Source organism: Lepidochelys kempii, chromosome 10 (genome assembly GCF_965140265.1).
Source record: "Lepidochelys kempii isolate rLepKem1 chromosome 10, rLepKem1.hap2, whole genome shotgun sequence".
Lineage (NCBI taxonomy): Eukaryota > Metazoa > Chordata > Testudines > Cheloniidae > Lepidochelys > Lepidochelys kempii.
The window spans coordinates 43514245-43540871 of record NC_133265.1 but is presented as its reverse complement, the minus strand read 5'-3'; the positions used below and the strand labels follow the sequence as shown (position 1 = coordinate 43540871).

At 53.9% G+C, this 26627-nt stretch overlaps 1 protein-coding gene across 19 annotated transcripts in view; it reads right to left on the bottom strand.

Moving 5' to 3' along the window:
- CELF6 (CUGBP Elav-like family member 6) overlaps positions 1 to 26627 on the bottom strand; it is a 235746-nt gene that overhangs the window by 94050 nt on the left and 115069 nt on the right. For all 19 annotated transcript variants that reach the window (XR_012161215.1, XM_073363131.1, XM_073363139.1 and 16 more), the window contains exon 3: positions 21992 to 22040. Coding sequence is in view for 18 of the 19 variants with exons in the window: in XM_073363131.1 (XP_073219232.1) it covers positions 21992 to 22040 (49 nt within the window). In the remaining variant the exon portion in view is untranslated. The remainder of the gene's footprint in view (positions 1 to 21991; positions 22041 to 26627) is intronic.

Here is a 26627-nt window from a genome sequence, read left to right as displayed (position 1 = left end):
CCGGTTCAACCCACTTCCAAAGTGGATTAAGCTAATTTGGAAAAAGGAATACATATTCTGGAATGAGAGCGGCCATGTATTCTTCTTTAAATTCACACCCTACCTTAATCCAGACAAGACCCTAGTTATTGGCTAGGTGCTAGCCTAGGACTTGGGAGAACTGGATTCAATGCTCAGCTTTGCCATGTACTTCCTGTGGGACCTTGGCCAAGTCCATTAGCCTCTCTGTACCTATTCCCAAACTGTACAGTGGGGATAGTAGCACTGTCCTACCGCACAGGGATGGTGTGAGGGTAAATATATTAACAACTAGGAGGTGCTCGGATGCCATGGTCATGGGGCCCAGATAAATGCCACAGAGAGATAGATCAGGGCTATTAGCCAGATTCCTGCAAATCACCATTCAGAGGAGCACTGGGAAGTCGCCTTTGAACAGTGATTTTATAATCGACACAGAGACCCACAGGGCTGCAGCTGCAGCATTGCCTTTGGGAATGCACAGCTCAGGAGCTAGGCCTGGGCATTGCGTCCTTCCAAGGGCTGTGCTGGAAGTGAAGCGGTTGCTTCGGGGGGGCAGGCCAGTCCCATGCACACCCCTGAGAAGACTCCCATTGGGGCTATGAGCAGGGAAGCGTGGCCTGCCCCAGGACGCTCGTCATGGGTGATGTGGTGCCCAGAGACAGTGGAAGAGGACTTCAGGAGCTGATCTCATTTGCATAGGCACACCCACCCTGCCTAGGGGCTCAGCATGATGGGATTGCTTGCCCAAATGATCACTTTTGGCTGACACCTCCAGTGTCCTTGTTATTGGGGCAGGAGTAAGGCAGCAGAACTGTGCTTGGCATGCCCTGATTGAGGGACTCACCCACAACAGAAGAGCACTTGCTAGGCAGGGCACGTGGATCCCCAAACCCAGTGAGTTGAGAGGGGGTGGGGACAGGTATCTGGTGGTGTGGGGGCCGGCTTAAGGGTTCTAGGCATCATTTCATTCTTTCTCTCTATACTGTGTAGCAACAGAGCTAATTTAGACTCTGTTGCTACACAGTATAGAGAGATAAATAAGAGTCTTGTTACATACTGCAGGTCTGTGTTAAGTGGAGTGACCTGAAAACATCACAGTGGTTCTGTGATTGGCTGGCAGGGTGGCTGGTGGAGAGGACTGGAGCAGTGCCCTGCAGAGAGGCGAGGTGACTGGGCAGCTTATGGAGAGGAGTGGCAAGTGAGTACCTGGGAAGTGGTGCGAGTAAGGTGCCTTCTTACCCCTGCATCCAGGGTGGGAGGTGAACTCTGCAGATGCACCTCTGAACTCTGGGTCTGCCCTGACCAAGGACAACAACTGTGAGTGGGGTGCAGAGAAGGGATGGGCATGTTAAAGGAACTTTTGGTTGCTGGACTTAAGAACCTGAGGCAAAAGGACACTGCCCAATGTACTCTGGGGTGGGGCTTTTCCTCATGGTTATGGTTATGAATCCTGCTTGTGGCGTTTTCCCAAATTAATGCTGGTTACTTCCCACCTTTTATTAAAAGTTTCTTTTCTACACTCATTCTCTGTGCTTGCGAGAGGCACCCAGCGGGTGGTATGTAATTGTTCGAGGTTGCTGGGTCGGGGCTTGAGCCAGTTCTGTGGTGTATTGTTGAAAAGGAACCCTTAGATAGTGAACTCGGCCTTGGTTGCTGTCAATTCCAACAGGCAGAAGGGTTACAATATTTTGAAAAAATCAGAATAAAAAGTCATTTCAAAACAAAGAATCAGAACATTTTGTCCGGGAAATGTCGATACTGGATTTTTTGGCATAGTCACAACTACCCCATCACCCTGGTTTTCTTCCCTAACACAACGTCAGTGAAACTGACCTGATTTCACAAGGAGTTTCGGTTTCCACAGAGCTGCAGATTCTACCGGAACAGGTGCCCTGGAAGTGTCTCTGACCAGCCCTACTGCCCACCCTACAGCCCTACTGCCCATCCAAATTACACCCCCCAAACAAGAGAAAAGGAAATCCACATGTCCTCCTCAATCTCCGAGACATGTGGGCCCATCCAAGATGTGTATGACCATCTAGCGCCAAAGGCACAGAGCTCTCTATGCCTGTATAACCCTGCCTCCTTCGGCACCTGTCTGCCAGCACCCCGAGATGTGTGGACATGCCCATAGACATATGGATACATCTGTGTAACCTTCCCTGTCCTGGACATGTGTGAGACAACCCTATAACACCCCCCACAGAAACACACTCCATCTGCGAATTGGCTGTTGCTCAGTGAAGGGTGGGTATAATGCCCTTCCCAAGAGATGGCTACTCCTGGACACCGACCCCCTCAGAGAAGTGTAAGCCCAGCAACCGTCTGTCCCTCTGAGACGGAGGAGTGCATCCACTCAGCCACAGTAGGGTGCCCCCTTACGAACGACCCAGCCCACAGATCCAGGACAGGCTGCTATCAGCCTGCCCCAAGAGGAGTAGGACACTGATCCAGGCACATGCATGTTAATTGTTGTGATTAGGGCTGGTCAAAAGTTTTCCATCAAAACCGGTTTCCAACAAAAAATTGGGCTTTTCCATGGGAGAAGCGCCTGCCTCCCACGGGGAGGTGTGGTTTGTCTATGGAAAACGCCAAATATTTCCATTGGGAATGCTGCTGTGGTGCCCCATGGGCATTGCTGTTCAGCTGCCTTGTGCTCCTGGGCTGGACTACACCTCTGCCAAGGCACCATGTTGTCCCCTCAGCCCAACCTTCCTCCCTGCTTTCCCTGCAGGACCTCCTCGCTCCAGGTCCCTCGTCCCCTTTGGCAGAGACACACTCCTTCCCCTTGGTTTTCTGGCTGGAGCTACCTGCTGGCACTGCCCAGCATGATCCTGACTATTGTAGGGTTTTCACACCTCATCCTCGGGTGATCCAGCAGAAAAGCCCTGCATTCCTAGACAGGGTCCTGGTGTCTGCCACCAAGGAACCACACATCTAATTACGCGTGGCAGGTAGAGGGAGTCCATTCTCATGCTTAAGGGCAGCAGCTGGCCTGCCCATGGGTCAGGAAGGAATTTGCCCTCCATGTGCGGAGCACACAATTGGCTAGTGGGGTTTTTTAATGTTGACGTCTTCTGAAGCAGCTGGTATTGGAGACAAGCTGAACTGATGTGCCTGGCAGGACTGGATGCTGGATGTGATGGCCAAATGCTCTGGTCCACTATGGCCAGAGGTGGGACACCAGCCTAGAGGGGCCAGCGGCTTATTTCCTGGTACTCCAGCGCAATGGCAGAGAAGAGACAGGACTCAACTAATGAATACAATACTGAGGCTGCTGTGCTGAACACAGACAGACCATGTGGTTCTCCTGAGCTCCCAGATTGACTCACAGCCTCTACCACCTAGTCTACTTAAACCCTGGTCTGGACTCAGCAGTCACATCCGGGACTGCATGGCAGCCTCTGGGATTGCGCAGCACAAGGATCAGATCTGGCACGTGGTGTGGTCAGGCTGAGTTCTTTGCCAGCTGGTTGTCATCACAGTATATTCAGGAGAGGTCAAGGTCCCTTTCCTTAAAGACACCCACAAGGAGGTCTGGAGACAGCAAGGGGAAGGAGTAGGTGGGGGATGCTGGATATTCAGGGCTGGGGGATTGGGGAGAAGCAATCACCTGCCTCCGTGGGATTTCTCCTCCACTGAGCAATGCATTGCGGCCAGGCGCAGGCGGCTTGCTCGCACTCTCCTTCCTATTGATTTTTAATCCCTCACCAATTACGTCCTGTAAGTGGGTAATTTATTTCCAGGGTCCCCTTGGGATGCACTGGAGGTGTCGCTGGCATCAGCTGAGTCGTGGTTAATAACTACATCTCGCTTGGGATACAGTTATTTACCCTGCTATAGAGATTTCACACACGCCCATCACACCAGGGACAGGTGGCCAGGGAGGAAAGACTGGCGCTCACACGCCCTGGCAGCTTCTACCCCAGGGAGCAGCTTCATCCTGGGACAGGGGCCTACGAGGAACGTAGTTGGTCCAGGGGACTTTGTAGCCTTTCCAGATCCCACCAAGCTCACTGGCTTTCAGCTGGGAGGTGGGTGTTGGGCCAGGAGGCAGAGACCAGGCTAAAGTTCCACCCTTCACTCCTGCTCACACTGCACCCCCCACCCAGCAGCCTCTGAGCTAGGGGAGCATTATCCCTCTACTGTCTGGATAGCACTGAGCACAATAGGGCTCTGGCCAGGCTGGGCTCTCTGGGCACTACCACAATACCCAGGAGATGGGGAAACTGAGGCACAGAATGCTAAAGGTCCATACAATGGGCTCATAATGGAGACAGGGATAGCACTGTGGCTTCCTGATTCCCAGTGTCTGGTTCAAACAGCCAAACCACACTTCCTTCCACAGCCAGGAATAAACTGGCCCCTCATCCCCAGGAGTCCTGACTCCCAGGGCCGTGTTCTCTGCTCCCTGACTCCAGCCTTACACTGGGGTAACCCCTCTGACTTCAGCATAACGACTCCTGCTTCACTCCTGTGTAAGTGGAAGATCAGATCCACATTCCTGCTTTGGCAGCTAGACCATACTCCACACCCGCAGAGTGAGGGACATACTTTCCCAGGCCCCTGCTCTAACCACTAGACAACACTGCCTGGACCAGGGCGTGCCCATTGCTTGCGGCTGACAATATTCTCATTGCCTGGCACTGCTGTGAAATCTTCCTGATGGTATTTGGTCAGGAGACAGAATGCCCCAAGAGCCGAAATCTAGACAGCACTGCTAGCCTTCCCAAAGGGGGCAGAGTGGGGCCATGGGTCTGCTTTCCTGCCCACCAGCCAGCTGAGCTAGAGCCTTGGGTACTATGAATAGAGTGTTGAAGGGGGCTGTGTGCCTGCAGACTCCCTCCAGGAGCGCTCATTGGGGCGGAGAACCCCACCCCTTCCAGGGCCCAGGCCCTCAAAGATGCTGGCTAGTAGAGAAAGGATGGCCTGCTTTGCTGTTTGAATACTGAGAAGAGGGTGTTTTAGCCATTGGGGGAGGCACTATAAACATGCAGAGCTGCAGAGCAGAACGCAGCAGCATGGGGCCAGGGCAGGAGAACCAGATGGCTCTGGTCAGCGAGAGGCCGCACGGGCTGGTGGCTGGAGCACTGGCGTAGCTGTTCTGCCTCTGCCACTGACTCACTTCGTGATCTCGGACAAGTCATTTCCTCTGTTTCCTTCCCACCCTGTCTATCTTGGGAGCAGTTTGGGCCAGGGACAGTCTCATACTAGGTGGCTCTACAGAATCCAGCATGACGGGACTGATTTCGAGTGGGCACGCCAGGCGCTACTATAGTAAGTTTCAGGGTGATGTGCTGATGCTGTCCAAAGCAGGACCTGTCTCTTACCACCCATCTCTACAGAGCCTTGCCCAATGGGGGCCTGCTCTTGGTTGGGGCTGCTAGGATGCTTCTTGTAATACAAATAAGAGCAACAAGGAAGTGCAACTGACCAGGCTCTGGGGCTGGGCATGGTTCAGCAAACTTTACTGGGAAATTCTGTCAGGATTGTTTGGGGTGATGATTCCCCTGCAGTGCACAGGATTTCAGGAAATGGGGGTTTGTCATGAAAGAGCTGACTGCTCCAATTTCCATACCTTTCGAGGCAGCTGACAAACACCAATTTCGTAAATCCAAATTTTAAAATGGAACCTTTCTAGGATTGGAGGCTTCGCTCAAAAACTCTCACTAGCAGGTAACACTTCCAAGGCTGATCTTGAAATGGATCGTTTTCCCCCAACCACCAAGAAACGCAGAAGTTTAAATGCGGCACATTCCAAATGTCATTGCACATGTTGTGCAAGGTGTAACAAGCAAAGACAGAACCTCAGCAGTGACAAGTATTCTCACTGGTTACTCGCTTCTTTCCCTTTAATAACCAAACGCGAGGGGAGACATTTTAACTACAATGGGCCGGATCCTGAGCCCTAGATTGGCTGCGGTGGGATTTACACTGGGAACACTGAACCCGGTGCAGGGAAATGCCAGTTTAGAAAAATAAGTTAAGCAAACATATAACTCTTGTAACATGAGCCCCAGCCAAGGCACTACTTGCAGTAGAGCTGCGTGTTGTATGAATATGGTGTGTAAACATTACTCATGATCTTCAGAGTGGAACGCTTCCCGATCCCAAACCTGACATGCAACTTCCCCTACTACTCCAGTCCTAGAGTCCCACAAACAGCGCTGCCAGTATCCCTCAACCCTGAGCCACAGCCCCCAGGCCTGGGTCCCCATACCGCAATGCCAATGCTCCTTAGTCTGAACCAGCAACCCCTGTGATCATTATTATTCTTAGCGCTGGAATAGCCCCTGTGGGCCAGAGACAGGGACAGGACTCATTGTGCTGGTGCCGTACACACAAAGAACAAAAGCCAAGCTCCGTTTGAAGAGCTTACAATGAAAACTGGCCAGCGGACAACTCTGTTTTGCAAGAACGTTTAAGGTTTTGAATTTGAAATTTGTTTTTGTTCCACATTGGAGTGAAAATGAAACCTTGCAAATAAAGTGCGTCACGAGGAAATCACAATGGAACGGCCACTCCTTCCTCAGAAAGGTCAGGCTGCTGATTCTCCTCTCTCTCTTGCCAGAACTGAGCAGGGAGTTCCGGACCTCAGAAACCTTCCCAGATAAAACAACACCGAGACCCAGACATCTCCATGAAACGTTTCAGTTTCAGAGAAACAACATATTTTAACGAGGAGTCTGTGACCATCTCTCAGCTTTCAGCTGTGTGTCTCTGCACAGTGTAGCCAGTCTCTGTGCGTCTGGAAATGAACAAAGCTTATATAAATATCAAAGAGAGGCAGAGTCTCTTCCCAGGGCCTATTGCTCAATGCATTCCCCACTCTTCCCTTGGGTCTCTTCATTCTGTTTCTCTCACTGATAAATCCCACTCCAAGTTCAGACTTTGCCCCACATCTCTTTTGCCCCTCTATCCAGCAGTAGCAGACATCACGGCCTTGCAGGTCGACATCCCATTGGAAGAGGAATCAGTGACACAGAGTCTGGGTATATTCGTAGTGCAATTTATTTGCACTATATATACACAGTCCTGGAACAGAGGTGGTCACAAACAGCGCACGGATCTCCTCTCAGCAATTGCAACCCAAACCCCAAAGTCTAGGTTCCAGGGAGCAACTCTTTCCTAAGAACTGACCAGGTTAGAGATAAAGGCAAAATGCAAACTCTCCAGCTGCTTGCCACAGCTCCCCACCACAAAATTAGCAACACAGTATTAAAATATTTCTTGCATGACTGAACCATTCTCTCATACTAAGAAAAAGAGCTGGTAAGATTATGTGTAACATTGCCACCTGGTGACTCCTGACATAATAACCCCATTAGGAGCCAGACTGCAACATCAGACAGTATCAGAGGGTCCCTTTTCCCCTTGCTCAGAGCCATTGGGACTGTCCACAAGGCAGGGGTTCTTCTCACCAGGGGCGGGGGCGATGGGGCAGCAAGCCCAGCAGATGGATGGCGAGGGAGAGAGGTGGCTGGATGGAGGACACAAGGCTGTGCTATGGGATCTCTGGAGGGGCCGGACAGGAAGGATTTGGTGCTGGATTTACATTCTAGGAAGGAGCCCTGGATGGGCAAAAAGATTGCATGGATACTGCACATGGGCCACTTCCCAGCACCCAGTCAACCACCTCATCAATACCCTGATCCGTCTCCGAGGAGGAAATTAAAGACTTGGCCCGCTTTCCCTTTTCTCCGCTGCTGTAACAAGCTGCACTGACTGGCCGTGGACAGGCCACATGCTGCGTGTGTGCCTGTCCTGGGGTGTGGGTGTGAGTGCAGGCATGTGGCAGCGCATGGGCTGGCTTTCCCTGGAAGCTGCCGTGGGAGGGGGTGCCTGGTCATGGGCTGTGGGCATCGGCTGTAGTGTGAGGTGCGGCTGTGCTTGTACTGCGGCAGGGATGGCAAAGGGAGTGTGGTTTCCTGTTTAAAGAGTGAAAGATACATACACAGTATGTCTGCGAGGGGGTCTGCATTCTCTGTCGGTCTGTGTCAAAATGTGCACGTTAGTATAATACATTTGGTCATGGTGTAGGGTGTAGAAGGGGAGTATAAAGCGTGTGTGCAGGTAGGGTGTACTGCCCAAGGTGTGTGTGCGCGTGTGAATACATACAGCGTATTTCTTCATGGGGTGTGTGTGCAGAAGGGGCAGATAAACTGTGTGTGTGTGTGTAAGTATGGTGAACTGCTCAGGATGTGTGTGCGCGCGTGTGAATACATACAATGTATTTGTTTACGGGGGTTTGTGTGCAGAAGGGGTAGATAAATGGTGTGTGTGTAAATATGGTGTATTGCCCAGGCTATGTGTGGGGCGGGTGTGTGTGTGTGTTTCCATGATGTGTGGGTAGCTCTCAGATGTTTCTTGTTAAGGGGGTGCCCCTCTCCCTTGGTGAGACTTTGCATTCATTCTTGTCATGTATTACCATCAGCAGCGTTGGATCATGTGGGTGGGCTGATCCTGTTTGTTCACTGGGCTACAGAATTCAACCCAGGAGATCTAAAGCTCCTTCTATTTTTGTATCCCCGTTTGGGCTCTTCATCCCCCCCTGCATTGCTTGCACCTTTGCAGACTGTGACAAGTGTTGATGCGTGCAATGTGGTCTGTGTGTGGTGTGCGTTTGTGTATCTGGTATGGCCTACGCATGTGTGTAGGGCATCTACAGCTGTTGAGGTGTTTGGTGCCCATATGGTGTGTTGTGTACTGTAATGTGTGAGTGAGTAGACCCATGTGTACGCTTGTGAGTGTGTGTGTGTATCACAGGGTGTGGGTGCAGCACATGTAGTGTTTGTGTATGCTTGGGGGTGTATGTGGGTAACAGAGGGTAGGTGTGTGGCAAGGAATCTCTGCCGGTGTGTGGGTGCAGTATATGCGGTGTTTGTGTACACCTGTGAGTGTGTGTGGGTAACAGAGGGTAGGCGTGTAGCTAAGAGATCTCTGCCTGTGTGTGGATGCAGCATAAGTGATGTTTGTGTACGCTTGTGAGTCTGTGTGGATATCACAAGCTAGGCGTGTGGCTGAGGAATCTCTGCCTGTGTGGGTGCAATAGATGCTGTGTATGCTGGACGTGTGTGTCTGCCCTGCTACAGGACACAGGCTTGGCTAACGTTTATGAAATCCACATTCCAGCTATTGAATATGCCTGCTGCTCTTCTGGCTATGTTCTGGGCTGAAGGGGCTGAGCCTGGCCTCCAAGGAAAGCAAAGGCTGCAGGCCTGGGAATGGAAGCAAGACTGGCCGGTGTGACGGAGAGATGGAGAAAGCAAAGCCTGCAGGCCCAGGAATGGAAGGAAGGCTGGCCGGTGTGATGGAGAAATCAAAGGCTACAGGCCTGGGAATGGAAGCAAGACTGGCTGGTGTGATGGAGAGATGGAGAAAGCAAAGGCTACAGGCCTGGGAATGGAAGCAAGGCTGGCCAGTGTGATGGAGAGACGGAGAAAGCAAAGGCTACAGGCCCGGGAATGGAAGCAAGGCTGGCCGGTGTGACGGAGAAAGCAAAGGCTGCAGGCCTGGGAATGGAAGCAAGGCTGGCCAGTGTGACAGAGAGATGGAGAAAGCAAAGGCTACAGGCCTGGGAATGGAAGCAAGACTGGCCAGTGTGATGGAGAGACGGAGAAAGCAAAGGCTACAGGCCCGGAAATGGAAGCTAGGCTGGCTGGTGTGATGGAGAAATCAAAGGCTACAGGCCTGGGAATGGAAGCAAGGCTGGCTGGTGTGACGGAGAGATGGAGAAAGCAAAGGCTGCAGGCCCGGGAATGGAAGCTAGGCTGGCTGGTGTGACGGAGAGATGGAGAAAGCAAAGGCTACAGGCCTGGGAATGGAAGCAAGGCTGGCTGGTGTGACGGAGAGATGGAGAAAGCAAAGGCTACAGGCCCGGGAATGGAAGCAAGGCTGGCTGGTGTGACGGAGAGATGGAGAAAGCAAAGGCTGCAGGCTCGGGAATGGAAGCAAGGCTGGCCGGTGTGACAGAGAGACGGAGAAAGCAAAGGCTGCAGGCCTGGGAATGGAAGCAAGGCTGGCCGGTGTGATGGAGAGACGGAGAAAGCCAGCCAGGCCACGCACTGCACAGAGACAAGGGCTAAATGTTAATCACTGAGGTTGAAAATGCAGCAGTCGCACACAGCTGCCTCCAAACACGCTGTGAAATTAGCGGTGGGCCAAGTCATCTGCTGGCGTAAATCCACACAGCTCCACTCACGTCAATGGCACTATGCTGGGCTGAGAGCGGTGAAGTTACCGCAGATTTACACTGGAGTGCTGGGGAGCAGTGTCTGACCTCCTGGGGATGGCCAGCTCTCTACACTGACGTCACTTCATTACTTACCCCGGTTAACAGGGCTGTGAGATCGGAATCAGGCCCCGGGCATTGACACCTGCGTAACTCAGGAGTTATGGCTCGGAAGCCAATGGCGGCACAGAGGGAAGATGGATCTCTGGGTCATTACATTGGATGACCCACTGATCGTGAGACCATATGGCCTGAGAAAGTTTAAGGCTCCACTGGGTGTCTGTGCATTCTATTGGGATACCTGGACGGGAAATACATTGACTGGGCCTGATCCTCAGCTGGTGGCAATGGAGCTGTGCCAATTTACGTCTGTGGAGGATCTGGCCCGTATTTTCTATTGGGAAAGGGCAGAGAGAGAGCGACAGGAATGACGGGAGCTGCCCGGAGAGAGAAACCAGCCGCCCACCTGGAGAAGAGCTCAACAAATTGCAGCTCGATGGTTCTGGTGCCGCACGCGGGGGATCGGAGTGGGGCACCCTCATGGAAATGCACCGTCCAGAAACAGCCCATGTACCCATCACACTCGCCACTTGCTAGCTGTCGGGAGGGGAAGAAGAACCAATAACCCAGGCACCTTTAGCACATCTGATCTAAGGTTTGTGATTGAGGTGAGATCTCCATTTGTCTCCATATCTGCCTGCCATAGATCTTGAGATTCCCCTGGGCAGGAGAACAAACAGATCGCATTCAGATAACAGCCATTTCCTATCAGGCATTAGCAGAACCAATCAATCGGGCTCCTCGCCCCGAGACACATGACCCAATCAAAGAGAGACGAGGCCAAGAAGACGAGCAGAGGGTGTGAGATTAGCGTACGACCCTGCAGTTTTGCTTCCCTCAGCTCCCCAGAGCTAATGGCCTGGTCAGGGATTTCCTAGGAACCGGGCACCTTTCATGGGGACTGGCAGGAGCGAAAACACAGGTTGCCCACTCTGGTGCCCCCTCTGCCCACCAGCAAACTCTGGCCTGGCACTTTGCCAGGAAGTGGCGTAGCCGAATCAGCAGGTGGCGCTCTTCCTTCTAAGATTCTCTTCAATTCAGAGCTCTGTGGAGCAGGGAGCGTGTCTTCAGGGCATGTTTGTACAGCACCTTGCATACTGGGGAGCAGAGAAGCACCATCGCACAATCAATATTCCAAGTAAGGAATAACAAGTCCTGACCCAATGCCCCAGCTTCCACTGGAGGACTAGCAACATTCCAGTGATTTGCCTGTATCCAGGAGGGTGGGTTCAGCCCAAGTTAAAACAGAGCCTGGTTTGTAATCCCCGCCCCCCCCCACAGCTGGGTCAGCTAGCCCAGCCTTAAGGCCCCTCCAAACCCAGGTTAGAGGTTTTTCTGTGTGGATGGTAGGGGGATTAGACTAAAACCCAGATAAGACCCTGGGTTAACGGTGCAGTGAAGACAGACCCTAAGCAGAGTTCAGAGACCCCTCTTGTTCTTCGGGTCATTTCTAAAGACCCTGATTGCGTTTAGCCCTATTAAACTCTACCGGGCTTCTCCATAAGGGTTGATTTCTACAGCTATGGGGTTGTCAGGGATTTTCCCCTTTCAATTCTCTGCTGGCACAAAACCTCCAGCGGATAAAAACCAAAACAACCCGCCTGGAAATAAACATGGATATTCCCCATTAAACTTTGCTACAAACACCAGTCTCACGCCCTTCTGTGCCTCCTGGGAACCTCTTGCGACCATCGCCATGGGACTTGTGTGTGCGAGTCAGTCCCGGGGAATGGCAAGGCAGCCATGCTAGCTGTCCTAGAGAGAGGCTGCGCTCTGGCCCTGCCAGGCCAGCAGGGAGAATAATGGGGCTGTACATATCCACTGCCCAGCAACTTTCTCCAAAGCATCTAATGGGCCAAGGGTCATGCCAGAGCTCCACCAATGGCGGAAATGCTAGGCCAATGGCTTGGCACGTGGTGTGACAAAGTGGGGTTTTCCCCTTGTTATGCTTTATGTGTGTATATGTGAGTCTTACTGTTTTGCATGAATACTGTGTGTGCCTCAGTTTCCCTGTGTACTGCACCAGTGCCTAGGTGGTGGGGATAAGGGTGTGTGATTTTTGCTGAGACCCTTGGGGGGCCAGTGAGGCTGCTTTAGCTGCCTGCAGGTAAAGCTATGGACAGTGCCCTTCATAACCTGAGAACCAGGAGGGGGATGCAACCAAGTGACACTATGCAACCAAGTGACACTTTGCCAGGGAAGCAGGACAAAGACCGGAGAAGGAGCAACGGGTATGTCTGAGGCCAGGCAGCAGGGTTGAGTTCAGTCTCCTGTGGGGGACTCAAGGAGGGGGTAGTCCAGGGCGTCTGGTCCAGGGTTCCCCCAAGACGGATTTGGCTGAAAGTCACTGATTTCTGTTCTAACAAGTTCTGTTCTACGCTGTGTTCCTGTTGACTAATAAACCTGTTTTACACACTGGCTGAGAGTCATGGCTGACTGCGGAGTTGGGGTGCAGGGCTCTGTGGCTTCCCCAGGAGACCTGCCAGGCGGACTCGCTGCGGGAAGCGCATGGTGTGAAAAGGGATGCTGAATACGCCGAGGTCAGACTCAGGGAGGCTGAAGCTGTGTGAGCTTCTTGCCCTGGTGACAGTGTAGAGAGGAGGCACGCTAGAGTTCTGACTGGCTTCATACGGAGCAGCTCCAGGACATCAGCCCAGTGATGGTGGGAGGGAGAGAGAGAACTGAAAAGGCAAAAATGTCAGTGGTTGGGGCGGGGTGGGGGTTCATAAAAAACTGGAACATTTAGAAAAAAAATGAAAATTTTCCTCCAAACCCATCATTTTCAGACAGGCTATTTTTTTGGTCACAAGAGTTTCTACTGAGACACTTGGACCAGGTCTGCTTCGGAGTTCGGGGCCTGGAGTCTAGTCTGCCATGGTCGAGAACTATCATCACACGAAGCACAACTGACAGCTCCAGGCCTTCAGCCTCACCAGACGCCCTAGGCCTAGGAGACAGACGCAGCATCACCCATCCCTGCCAGTTCTTCTCTACCTCAGAGACTTCTCTGGCCCTATCACCGTTGGTGCTGAGCACCTCATAATCTTTAATGAATTTCCCTTAGCAAGCCCCCAGGGAGGTAGGGCAGCGCAAGAATCCCCATAGTACAGATGGGAAACCGAGGCACAGAGCAACCGAGTGACTTGTCCAAGGCAGAGACAGGAATGGAAGTGGGGGTCCCCATGTGGCAGGCTGGCACTCAAACCACTGGCCTAGCCTTCCTCTGCGGCCATCTCTTGTCCTTTACTCCCTCATGCTGGGTCCCACGCACACTGGCAATGCTCCCACCCACCTGCGAGGGATGGGAGCCCTGTTCTGCTCCCTGCGGGTAGAAGGTGAGCCAGCCCCACGCTCAGGCCTGTCCATGCTGCTGGGCGAGTGACAGCCTGCCGCTTGGAGTAATTGTGTGTGATGCAGAGAAGGGAACGGGCTCACCAATCACTGGGGAACCAGGCCAAGGCCAAGTTCTTATTGATTCCTGGGCCGTTTATCTCTGTATTTGCTGGGCATCTCAGATGATAATCTCAGCTCCCTGACATTTTGGGAAGAGGAATGGGTCTAACGGCAGGCTGGAGGGACAAAGGCGTCCTGCTCCAGCCTGCTGCCCCATGGCTTTTAAGATTCAAGACACATCCATCGGCATGCGCCCTGCAACAGCGCTGGCCTCTCGCTAGGCAAGAGAGAACTCCCCAGTGAGCATCTGAATGGCGAGAAAGCACTCAGAATTCGGCTAGAGTGTTCACTTTAAAGTTAGCTGCAGTTCCAGAAGGTGCCTTCAAAAGAGTTTGGTTTGGCTCTTCATTTATCTCAGGGACGAGGGAACTGGACTGGATGAAAGTGAACCAGAGACTGAGCGGCAACAAACTCCTGCTGGAGCTGGGGAAGTTTGAGTCACATGTAGTGCCAAAATTTGCACCTGGTCTCTATTGCTATAATGGGCCAAACCAAAACACCGCCGTCCATCCCCGGTTTTACCACTTGGGCCTGACTCACATGAGAACTTGTTAGCTTTTCCCCTGCAAAGCCTGGACTCTGGCTCTCAGGCTCTGCTTATTTCAGGATGTGGGAAAACAACAAGCAGCCAAGGAAACTCTCGCCAAGAGAGCACAGTGTGTGCGCCTCCTCTGGAACCAAGACTCAGGTAGACTTCTGAGTGCTTTACCAGATACCACGGTGATGGGTGCAACAGGAGAATTTACACAGAGGCAGAGAGAGATTTCCAGGCAAACTCTCATTAGGCAAGTGATGATATTCTGATGATGGGGTAATCACTGGCTCAGGTGGAAGGCATGATACTGGTGCTCAACTTCACAGGGCAGCTGTAGGGCTTAGTTCAGTCACTTGGTGCGTTGAGATCCTCTAATTGTCTCACATGTTCTGACGTGGATCCTCATTCTAGCCTTCCAGCACACAAGGAAAGGGAACAAGGCCACCATTCAGAGCGACAGCCTGCCGGTGCTTTGTAATACTCCATGTGGGTGCCCAAGAGGTGGGCTGCTATGGACTCTGAGCCAATCACAGCACCTCCCCATTCTCCACCTCTGAGCAGATATGGGCCTAAGCTACCAAATCCAGACGCAGCTTCAAAGCAGATCCTTCCCAGAGCCTGGGGAGTCTGGATCTGGGAATTGGGTTTGACCTCTCTCTGCCTTCTCCACACACGTGCCCCCACTCCACGGCCGGCTCCAGGCACCAGCTTTCCAAGCAGGTGCTTGGGGTGGCATTCAGAATGGGGTGGCAGTCCATGTCCCACGGCGGCAATTCGGCGGCAGCTCCGCCGCTCTTCCGGTTTATCTGAGGAGGAAGGCTGCGGTACCTAAGCAATGCTACCAACAGCTTGTATCCGCCACCCAGGGCGTGACCTGACGCCCTAACGACAGAACCCAGCACTGGCCACAGCTGCCAGGTCAGCCGTCTCCAAGACCCATCAACTCCTTATGGCAAGAATTCACCTGCAGGGCACCGGCTTTCACTCTAGAGCTGCAGGTTCAAAGCTAGGTCAGGTTACAACCCACGAGAAATGAATTAGAGGGGAAGGGGGTCAGCATAGGCGCCAATCAGAGATCACTGCACAGATCTGCCTTTAGCAATCTTTGCTCTAGGGAGATCCTAGACTGGGATGGCAGGGGGCTGCGGGCAGGACCGAGGGGCAGCGGCAGGGCTGGGTGAGGAACCCAGGATGGGGAAAGTGGGATGGGAGTGGGGGACTGTGGCAGGGAGCCCAGTACAGGAGCAGCAGCCAGAGGTGAAGGCCAGACGAGGCATGTCAGCAGAGAGGGGTGGGGCTGGATCGCTCAGTATCTGTCTACACTGGGTTTAGCTCTAAGTGCTTTAGACCCTCACGTTTCTGAAAAGAACATTCCAGTCCCAAACAACAGTTGGTTGCCTGTCAGAGGGGCAGGCCAGGCCTGGAGCGCCCCCACTGGCCAAGCATAGCTCAGCAGCCCCCATCTCAGTTTCCCCTTAAGAACTGCACCCCGCCCCAGAAAGTGGAAGGCAAACTCCTCCTGCGGGGGTGCTACTTTATTAAATCCAAATAAACTTGAAATAAAGTCTTCTGCCCAGACCCCAAATAGGGTCTCCCTCTAATCTCTGCCCTTGGCTATGACAACGGAGGAAATTTTGTAGCATTTTTGTGAGTCTTAGGTGTGCCTCAGTTTCCCCTGTATTTTAAATGGCTCCTTGGGGGAGTGGCAGGGAAGGACTAAGTTGCTCTCAGGGTGGGGTAAGAGAGATAGGAGGAGGAGTGTCACCCAGCTGTCCCTAAATGGGCCCTTAAAGCACTGGCCAAGGCCAACCCCATAATGATGGAAAAGCCAAGAAGACAACAGAAAACCTAGTCACCCAGGACACTGCATCTCAGCAGGGAAGGTGGCATGTGACACTACACCCAATATTCTTCATAGAGCTGGTGTTATGAATATGGCATAACTAAGATATGTTTTATGTGTTTACACCTGGGGCACGCCCACCAGACAATGCAATCAGCCTGGATGGGCCATTAGGGAGAACAGTAGGACCCTCCTTCCTGAGAAGCTTCCTGGGATGCTGGTGTGACACTGCAGGGTCATGTGATCATGTCACCCGGTACTAGACCCCCATCTCAGCCTACTGGTATTTTTCTGCTAATAGGGGGTGGGGACCAACCTGGGAAACAAAGGATTCCCACCATATGTAAATCCTATTTAAGGCAGGGAAGTGAGTTCATCCAGGAGCTTTTCTTCACTGAATCCCTGCCCAGGATGACTGCTGGAAACATCTAAGAAACAAGGTGGGGGAGAGGGAGAGGAGGAGGAGGAGAAGAAATGCTGAGCCCATGCTGGAAAATGTGTCTGGCCGGTGAAAGAAATGCCTAAAACAACATTTAGGGTGAGACATTACTACTTGTAACCACTTTCTTCAGTGTATTTAGTTTTTGCGATTGTTTTATTTGCTCAGTAACCTACTGTGATCTGTTTGCTAGCCTTACTTATAAGGGTTAAGATTTAGTCATGGGCATTTTTAGTAAAAGTCATGGACAATAAACAAAAAATCATGGCCCCGTGACCTGTCCATGACTTGTACTATACACCCCTGACTACATCTATGGTGTTCTGCGGGTCTCTGGGGGTGTAGCTGCTGCTCTGAAAGGGGGGCTGGGGCACCTGCTGGTGCTGTGGGGGGGGAGGGTCCTGCTGCTGCTGGGAGGCATCCACTGGTGCTGGAGCTGCCTCTGGGGTGCCTGCTGGTGCTGGGGGGGCAACATGGGGCCTCCACTGCCGCTGCTGGTGGGGGTTGGCCCTGCCGGCCCGGGACCGCCACAGCTGCTGCTGGCGGAGGGCGGCCTGGGACTGCCACTGTTGCGGGGAGCTGGGCAGGGGATGGGGGTAGTGTGGCTGGCCCCAGGGCCACCCCAAGACTTGGGGTCAGTTGCACCTGCCAGCTGCAGAAGTCCCAGAGGTCCCGGAAAGTCATGGAATCCGTTACCTCTGTGACAGACTTGCAGCCTTACTTATAATCTCTTAAAATCTATCCTTTGTAGTTAATAAACTTGTTTTGTTTTTTTTAAACCAGTTTGTGCAATTCATAACGGGGTGGGGGAAAGCTGTGCATATCTTCCTCCACATTGAGGGAGGGGGTGATTTTCATGAGCTTACGCTGTACAGATTTCTGTTCAGCACAAGACAATACAATTTTAGATTTGCACCCCAGAGGGGGTGTGCACTTGAATACTAGGCAATCCCCTAGCCGTGCTTTTCACGAAGGCAAAGAGCACAGGAGGCTGGGGCCGGGTTCTGTGGATGCCAAAGCTGGCGTCTGTGTGGGTGCAGGTATGCAATTGTGAGGTGTGCTTGGATGAGCGTGTGTGCACATATGGGTGCCCGTTTGTGTCGGTAAACATGTATGCGTGGATCCATTGGCGTGGCAAGCTGGTCTGTGTAAAAGCATGTTTGCAAAGACTGCAGCTGGGTGTTTTGGGGGGTTTGCGGCGAGATGGCATGTGTCTGTGTGTGTAAGGGACAGTACTCTCCTCTCCTGTCCCTGCCCTCCCCAATGCCCACCTGTACCTGCAATGCCCAGCACAGGTGTGTGCTGAACAGGCTTGGCAGGAGCTGCCTGCTCCCCATGGTGCCTTTGTTTTCCTATCCCTGCCAATTCCCAGCCCAGCCTGCCGAATGGCCCCATTTCTCCCACCGAAGGCCCAGCTCTGGCATGTCTGCTTACTGGCCTGGCAGCTCCCGAGCGCTGCCCCCTGTCCCCTCCCCACATGCTGGCTGGTAATGGATGGGGTGCAGTGGCACCCATGTGATTTGCAAGCGGTTGCTGGAGTTCTGGCAGCGGCACCTGCGGCTTTCCAGTACTTCACCCCCCGGCCTGGGCAGGTGATGGGGGCTTAGCAGGGCAGAGCCGTGCTCTCCCTCTCCTACAGCCTGGAATCTAGCCCTGGTGGAGGGGAGTTAAACGCTGGTGTCAGCTGGAAGGTGCCCGGCCTTTGCACCGAGAGACACAAAAGAGAGAAAAGAGCTCTTCCCGAGGGTTTCCCGGCACCCACAGCCCCCTGGGGGGACAGGGCTAACAGGATAGTCCCTGCTTTACAGAGGGGAAACTGAAGCAGGGTGGTGACATAAGACAGGGATTGGAAAACTACGGTGCGGGGACTGCATCCGGCCCTCCAGACATTTAAATCCGGCCCTTGAGCTCCCGTGGGGGAACGGGGTCCAGGGCTTTCCCAACTCCGCGTGGCTCCTGGAAGCAACGGCATGTCCCCTCTCAAGCTCCTACATGTAGGGGCAGCTAGGGGGCTCTGCATGCTGCCCCCTTCCCCAAGTGCTGCCCCCGCAGTTCCCATTGGCTGGGAACCGCGGCCAGTGGGAGCTGCACAGGTGGCGCGTGCGGACAGGGCAGTGTGCAGAGCCACCTGGCCGCACCTCTGCATAGGAGATGGAGAAGGGACAAGCCCCACCAGGAGCCTGCAACCCTGACCCCCTCCCACGCCCCAACCCCTTGCCCCAGCCCTAATCCCCCTCCCACCCTCCGAACCCTATGGTCCCAGCCCGGAGCACCCTCCCGAACTCTGAACTCCTCATTTCTGGCCCCACCCCAAGGCCCTCACCCTAACCCCTAATTTTGTGAGCATTCATGGCCCGCCATACAATTTCCATACCCAGATGTGGCCCTCGGGCCTAAAAGTTTGCCCATCCCTGACATAAGATCTGTGGCCCTGGGTCCTGCAACTCAATGTAATAGAGAGCCTGCGGAGACCCTGTGGCACGACTGGCAGAGCCACGTGGACAGGGCGTGCTGGGGAACACCACTCGGGCACCTCCCCTTTGGTCAGCACATTCTGAACCAGCATCTCGCAGTGAAGAGAGGCCACCAACGCTCCAGCAAACCCAGCCCCCATCTCCTCAGCCTCTGCCCCCTCTTCCCTCACCCCAGCCACCAGCCTCCTCCAACCTCCATCCCTCCCTCCCCTGCCAAAGTCTCCTCACAAGCTTCCTACCACTCCTTCAAGTGCTTGGATCTCCCCCAGCCTCTGCTTCCTCCTTACCCTGTCCAGGTCCCCCCGCAGCCTCTCTCCTCTCCCTGCCCTGCCACCCCAATGCACCAAGGCCCTTAAACTGGGAGAGCTGAGACCTGCTGTGTACACAGAGCTCTTACCCACCAGGATGGGACTCAGCACACACGTGGGCCTACAAGTTTCCCACAGCCCTTATGGGTCAGTTCTTCTCTAGCTCCTCTAGCCCAGCAATCCCTCTGGAGAGCCTCTGGCCCTCGGTTCCCCCAGCACAGACTGGCTTCCCCCAGCTCTTATTGAGCTGAGTTCTACATGTGCACGCCCCAGGCCACCTGCCGCACACACCTACTGTAGGTCACAGGCAGCGTTTGGGTGCTGCTCGCTAGCCGTCAGCCCCATGCTGCCTGGAGTCCAGCCCATGCACCACAGACAGTGAGGCTCTCCACCCAGCTAGGGTGCTGGGGCGTAAAGTGGGGGTCAGTTCAAGCAACCTCCTGGTCAAGCAAAATGAACCCCAAAGTTGCTCTAAGCCTCCATGCCAGGCCCAGTCCTGCGGCCAGTCACACCCACCTGGCCCTAGGGGCAGACGTCTCTAAGGGCATAGAATCATAGGACCAGAAGGGACCTCAAGAGATCATCTAGTCCAGTTCCCTGCACTCAAGGCAGGACTAAGTATTATCTAGACCATTCCTAACAAGTGTTTGTCCAACCTGCTCTTAAAAATCCCCAATGATGGAGATTCCACAACCTCCCTGGCCAATTTATTCCAGTGCTTAACTACCTTGACAGTTAGGAAGTTTTTCCTAATGTCCAACCTAAACCTTGCTGCAATTTAAGCCCATTGCTTCTTGTCCAATCCTCAGAGGTTAAGAAGAACAATTTTTCTCCCTCCTCCTTGTAACAACCTTTTCCGTACTTGAAAACTGTTACCATGTCCCCTCTCAGTCTTCTCTTTTCCAAACTAAACAAACCCAGTTTTTTCAATCTTCCCTCATAGGTCATGTTTTCTAGATCTTTAATCATTTTTGTTGCTCTTCTCTGGACTTTCTCTAATTTATCCACATCTTTCCTGAAATGTGGTGCCCAGAACTGTACACAACACTCCAGTTGAGGCCTGATCAGTGCAGAGTAGAGCAGAAGAATTACTTCTTGTGTCTTGCTTACAACATTCCTGCTAATACATCCCAGAGTGATGTTTGGTTTTTTTTGCAACAGCGTTACACTGTTGACTCATATTTAGCTTGTGATCCACTATTACTCCCAGATCCCTTTCCGCAGTACTCCTTCCTAGGCAGTCATTTCCCATTTTGTATGGGGGCAACTGATTGTTCCTTCCTAAGTGGAGTACTTTGCATTTGTCCTTATTGAATTTCATCCTATTTACTTCAGACCATTTCTCCAGTTTGTCCAGACCATTTTGAATTTTAATCCTATCCTCCAAATCACTTACAACCCCTCCCAGCTTGGTATCATCCACAAACTTTGTAAGTGTACTCTATTCCAGGGCCATCCAAGCCCAGGCCCCTTCAGGGGAAGCTACCGACAGATTCAGCTACTAGCTGGCTCCATTTTATGAGGGCACATGAGAGCAGAAGGCCAGGCAAACTGCCCCCGGTTGCAGAACACGTGCATGCTAGCTGGTACCGCCTCGGCTACTGCAGTGGGTCTCTGACTTCCTCTAGCATGCGGATCACACATAGGTTAATGAGTCTGCTACCAAGTCCCAGCTAATGGACTTCGTTCTTTACTTTGCTGGGCAGCTCCTTGGAGTGGGGACTGTCTGTTCTGTGTCTGTACATGCCCAGCACCATGTACTCCTGCGGGAATTCTGCACCACTGTGCGCATGCTGCACTCATGTCCCCCCAGGTTTTTTTGCTTCCCTGCAGAAAATGATGGGCAAACAAAGGGAAACTGCAAGAATGGTCACACAGCCCTCTCCGTCAGTGTGGGTGCATCATTTTGGGTGCCCGGAGCAGCTAGCGGAGAGGTAAATCACTGCGGGGGATGGGGGGAGGCTGGGGACATTCCAGCTGGTGGCTCCTATCTTGCGCTGGGCTCAGATGCTAGTTCCAGTTGGACTGGGGGTGGGGGAGGATGGGGCTTTCTTTTCCCTTGCCCAGAGCAGCCAGGCCAGGGCCAGGTCAAACCCAACCCCAGAAATCTTCCCCGCCTGCAGGAAGCTCCACATCCTCTCCCCTGCTTCCTGCCCCCATTGCTCCTCAGCCGTGGGAGGAGGGGTCACTGTACGGAGAGCTGCCCCCTGTTTGTCTAACCCCCATGCATCTGAACCCCCTGATACCCAGACCCCCTGCCCTCACTGATAGATAGATTAGATAGACGGGATGTATGGGGATAGATAGACAGATAGATAGATGATGGATATTCCCTAGAGTGCCTAAGCAGTTCCTTATATGATAAACCACCTCCCATGTGCTTTATAGGCACCACAATTTGTCAGGGCCAGAAGCATGGGCTCTGAAGGGTTTTTAATCACTGCAGACAAATGAAATCCCTTCTCCCCGCTCTCCATGGCCCTTTGCTATAGGCAAATGCCCCAGGAGGGAGAAGGATGGAATAGAAGAGCATAATTAGTCCTCGCCCTTCCCTGCACTGTGCAAGCAGCTAACCCAGCAAGAGCAGCCAGCCAAGACACATGGGTATGTATTCAAAAGACAACTACCTCCTCGGCCCTCGCTGTCCGCTGGCTTCACCTGGATGGGGCGATTCATCTGCAAAACAAAACAAGGAGCAGCGTGGTTAGAGTCTGCAGGCATGGATGGGCTGCTGGCTGGGGGAGGAGGGAGAGGATGGAGGGTGACTACCAGCTGGACACATGGAAGCAGGAGCCACTAGCGTGATCTGTTCCAAGCGGGCACAGCTGTCCAGTTAGGGATTTCCACATGACTGGCCCAGGTGGGGAGTGTTAGTATCAAGAGAAAGAAAGATACCTCCAGCTCAGTCATCAGGAAGCTGGCCCTGGATCTGTGGGCCTAGCTGGGATGAACGCTGACATCTCAGCTCCACTGAATGGCAAATGTCCCATTGACTTCACAGGGGCCAGGGCAGAGCCACAGGGAATGGGGCAAGCTTCTGCAAGCTCTACGCCAGGGACACTGAAGGGACAGATGTGCTGCACATGGGATTGGAGCCTCTTGCTGGGATGGAGGGGTAGGCAGGGTGTCCTGGGACAGAGACCAAAAAGAGACACTGGCCAGAGAACCTGCCTGAGGATTGGCCTCGGAACCAGGCAGGCATGGGTGGGTGGGTGGGTGGTGGTGGGGAGGGTGTCAGATCACACCTACCAACAGCCCCTCTAGAGGGGGAACAGCAAGAATATTTCCCACCTCCACCTCTGCCGAGCAACTTACCCGACTAATGCACCGCAGGACTGAGCGGCTGGGCCCTGTGCTGTGCCCCACCCACTCCCCTCTCTGGAGGGCAGGGGCCAGTCCCTGGAGCAGGTAGAGGAGCTGGGTCAGTGACTCTGCCCAGCGAGGACAATAGGGTGTGGGTGAGGAACAGCACCCAACATGGGGGAGGAGCGGTGGGAGTGACAGCCCCGCCCCCCCAACGCAGCATGGCAAAGCAGGATCTCCAGCTAGCCATCCCTTCCCCCATCCCTCGTCCCGACGCAAAGCCACCCTCCCCACAGGCAGCCAGAGAACAGCAGCGCTAAACTCTCCCCAGATCGCAGGGATTAGTGGAGGAATTAAGGGTGATAATGATTAACTTCATCAGGGCCTGGCCTTCCCACAGCCCCCAGCCTGGCCGCTTCGCTGGGGGCCAAGGAGCTGGGGCAGGAGAGAGGGGGAGGGCAGATCACTGACGGGGGGCGCTGCTGTCGGGAGAGGGTGACACCTCCCATCTGTATGAGGAGCCAGCAACCTCAGGCCCAGTCCTGCCACCAGTGCCTGGGCACTCGGGCAGCCCAGCCAGCGGGGTCACTAGGGGGCGGCTCTGCTCCCATCAGTAGGACTCCCTGGGCGATGCCGCCCTGGGGGAGGGAGTCTTGGCATCGCTCACTAGTGCCCTCTCTGGCCAGGGAGCACAGGGTCCCCCTGAGCCTGGCGCCCTGCTGCCCCATGTGGCAGCAGGTGGAACTGCATCAGCAGCCCAGCCCGGACCATCCTGGAGCGGTTCACTCCAGCTCTGGGCGGCTGTCCCCTAGCCCGGTTGCTCTCAGGGGCTCTCCATCACAGGCAGGCCTCTGCACCCTCACCCTGGAAAGGCTGCTGGTAAAGCATACACACAGGAGGTGACCCCACCGCCCGTCCCAAAGGAACCGAGGCCAGGCTGCTGGTGCCACGGCAGGCTGTCCTGGCCATAGGCCCCAAGCTGCTGAAGGGGAGCTCCCAACGGGGAGGTCCCATGCCCAGCCAGCGGATCTGACAGCAAGGAGTTTCCTACCCCTCTGGTCTTGCTGCTGGGGATGGGCTCCAGCCATCTCATGATTCCCCAAGTCAGCACAGAGCTGTGGGGGAAAAGCCCACAGCCTGGATTGTGCCCATAAGGCTGTAGCTGGTAGCTGGTGAGTGTTAGGGCTAACAAGGAGGGGGGTGAAGGGGAAGCCTGCTAAGTGCTAGCTGCTAACCAAGCTCTGTGCTGAGGCTGTGACTGTGACCCTGCCAGCTAGAGGCAGAAAGGGCCTGGCCCGGCAGTATGAACTGGGGGACACTACAAAAGAGAGACAGTGATACCTGCCCTTGCCTGCCTTGTGTTCTGCACTCAGTGACCCCCATGGGTGGTGGTGGGGGGAGACAGTGTCTCAGGCATTTGTTCCTATTTAATTGTGGTTCAGTGGGTGGTAAGGCCAATTACAACTGTACATGGCCAGGCGATACCCTGGGGAACACAGCAAAGCCGGGTTCTCAGGGCGTGGCAGCACACGGCTCAATGTCTGCCTACAAATACCTTTTGACCCCACGGCTGCTCTCCGTGGCTCTGCGACAGCGACAGGGATGTGCCCAGACTAAGGGAGCAAACCCCACAGACTTGGGGGAGATTCAGGTCCAGATCCAATTCCAGGGCTGCTCTTTGCAGCTCCAGCTATCCCAGCACTTTGCCCAAACAGAACTGCCAGCCTTGTCTCACACAGAGCATTCAGTCCAGGTCTCCCAAGCTGTTTGTTAAACACACCCAGTGCAGCCCCTGTGAAGTGAGCTGGGCCTGGTGGTGCTATCCACCCAGCCAGCCCTAAAGAGACCATGCTCCCATGGAGATGGCAAAACAGGGAGAGACTTAGGTGATCTACTCCACTGCCTGTTCTCCAGTCTGGGAGCTCCCCACAGCGCACACCTGCTTAGTTTCCAAGGACCCCGTCGGCTCAGAATACAGAGTTTATAAACTATACTATGAACGTGCTGCTGAATCAAAAGCACCCTGGATCCAGATCTCAGCAGCCTGCAAGCTTGGGAGTATTTGTGTGCTCCCGGGACCAGGGCACCCGGTAGTGGCTGGTCGCAGAGGCTAGATCAGGTGGCTCACAGCCAGCAGGGCTTGTGCTTTAACCCAAGGGGCTGAAAGACCAGGGTTTGGCCCTGCTGACGGCTGTGGTGTGTAGGCCCATGGCTTGGCACATTGGGGGCTGGGTAAGGCCGGTCTCTGTTTCTCAGTTCTAGATGGTCCCTTGAGGTGCTGGAAGCTCCAATGCAACAGCTTTGTACTAGCGCTAGACTGGGTCCAACCATGGACAGTAGAAAAGGGCGGGGGGTTGTCCCCCCATCCCAACATTTGGGGCTTTTGAAAAACAAAATGAAAAATGTCACCAAAACTTACATTTTCCTGCAAGGAAACCCCAGTTAAACCCCATTTTGGGGCAGGAAGATTTTTTTCAACCCGCTCCACCAAGTGGAAGGGGCGCCAGAGGTGAAACTGACCAGGGACAAACGTGAAACAGACCAGGTGAGTTTCCCCTCTCAGCTGAACCGTGTGTACACAGGAAGCTCCAGAACAGGGGTGGCTTCAAGCCGAGGACCCAGGGCCACTAGGCACTTGTCTGCCAAGAGCCATATGAATCTTAGGAGATCCACAGGTTTGGAGGCTGATCCCTCTGCCTCTTCTCCCAGGGAGTGAACCCTGCCCACTAGGGTTCTCAGTCCCCTCTGTGGGAGATGGGGGACAGTCTGCTGGTCTAATCCCACCCCTGCCCAGAGGCAACATGCCATATAAAGTGTCAAGAAGGGAAGCAGTGCTGTGGGAAGGCTGCAGCTGTTCACCCCAGAGGTGGCTGCATTTCGCAGCAGGAATCCTTGGACAAATGCTGCTTTCCGTGTTGCCTGTCTGGCTGCCTGCATTGCTCGCTTGTTGCTGCTTGAGGAACCCAGCAGCCCCGCTCCTGCCAAACCATCTCGCTAACTGATTTGCGTATTAGGAGAAGTTGTTGATGTCATTTGCTGGCTATTAAAGTCAATTAACTTTCCTTGGCCTCGTCAAAATGACAGATGAAAGGATGCTGACATCTCCCATCCATCATCTCACCTGCCCCGCCTGACACAACCACACGACACGTCCACTACTTCACAATCGCACGCAGCTGCGCGGGCCACGCTGCAGTCGGCTACCTGCTGGGAGGCTGGTTTGAGTACTTGCAGCCGATGCAGGAAATCAGCCCAGAAAGGGGGAGGTGGCTGGGCAAATTGGGGGCTCAGATACCATTGGAGAGTGCAGTGGATTTACTCTGGGGGTGGATTTTGGCTGATTGATAATAGCGGTGGAAGATCAGAGAAAGGGCTCCCGGCTTGACCTCAGAGCATCATGCCCTGATCCTGCTGGGTTTCTAATTGGGCTTCCAGACCAGCTCCAGCTTTGGGTTGTGGCTCTTTTCCTACATTACAAGACTGAAAAGGTGACAAACCCAAGGTGCTATGGATTGGGCTTGAGAGGCCCTGGCAGAACTGGGCGGGAGGGGGTGTCAGGACTGGGCTAGCTGGGGGATGGTAGGCTAGGGGGTGCAGCAGTAGACTGGGATAGTGTGGAGGGTTGCAGGTCCGGCATTAGCTGCATAGGTAGGGCTGGGGGTGTCAGTGGAGACCGGTCATAAATCAGCACCACTAGCTGCTCATGCCCCTGGAGCCTCTGCTGAGCCCCTCTCTCTCCGAGGGAGAGACACAGGCTGGGAACGGGTTTGCAGCATGACGGAGCTAAGTGACAGGAGGGCTGTGAAATGGCTGTTTAGACACAAGTGCCCCTGGGTGCCCTTCTCCAACCACCCACCTGCACGGGCCTCCTGCACATCTGGGTGGGCAGGAGACCTGGCAGGCCAGGGCCAAGGCAGCAGCAGCCACAAAGTTTCCTGTGAACTTCTCCTCTGCCGGAGC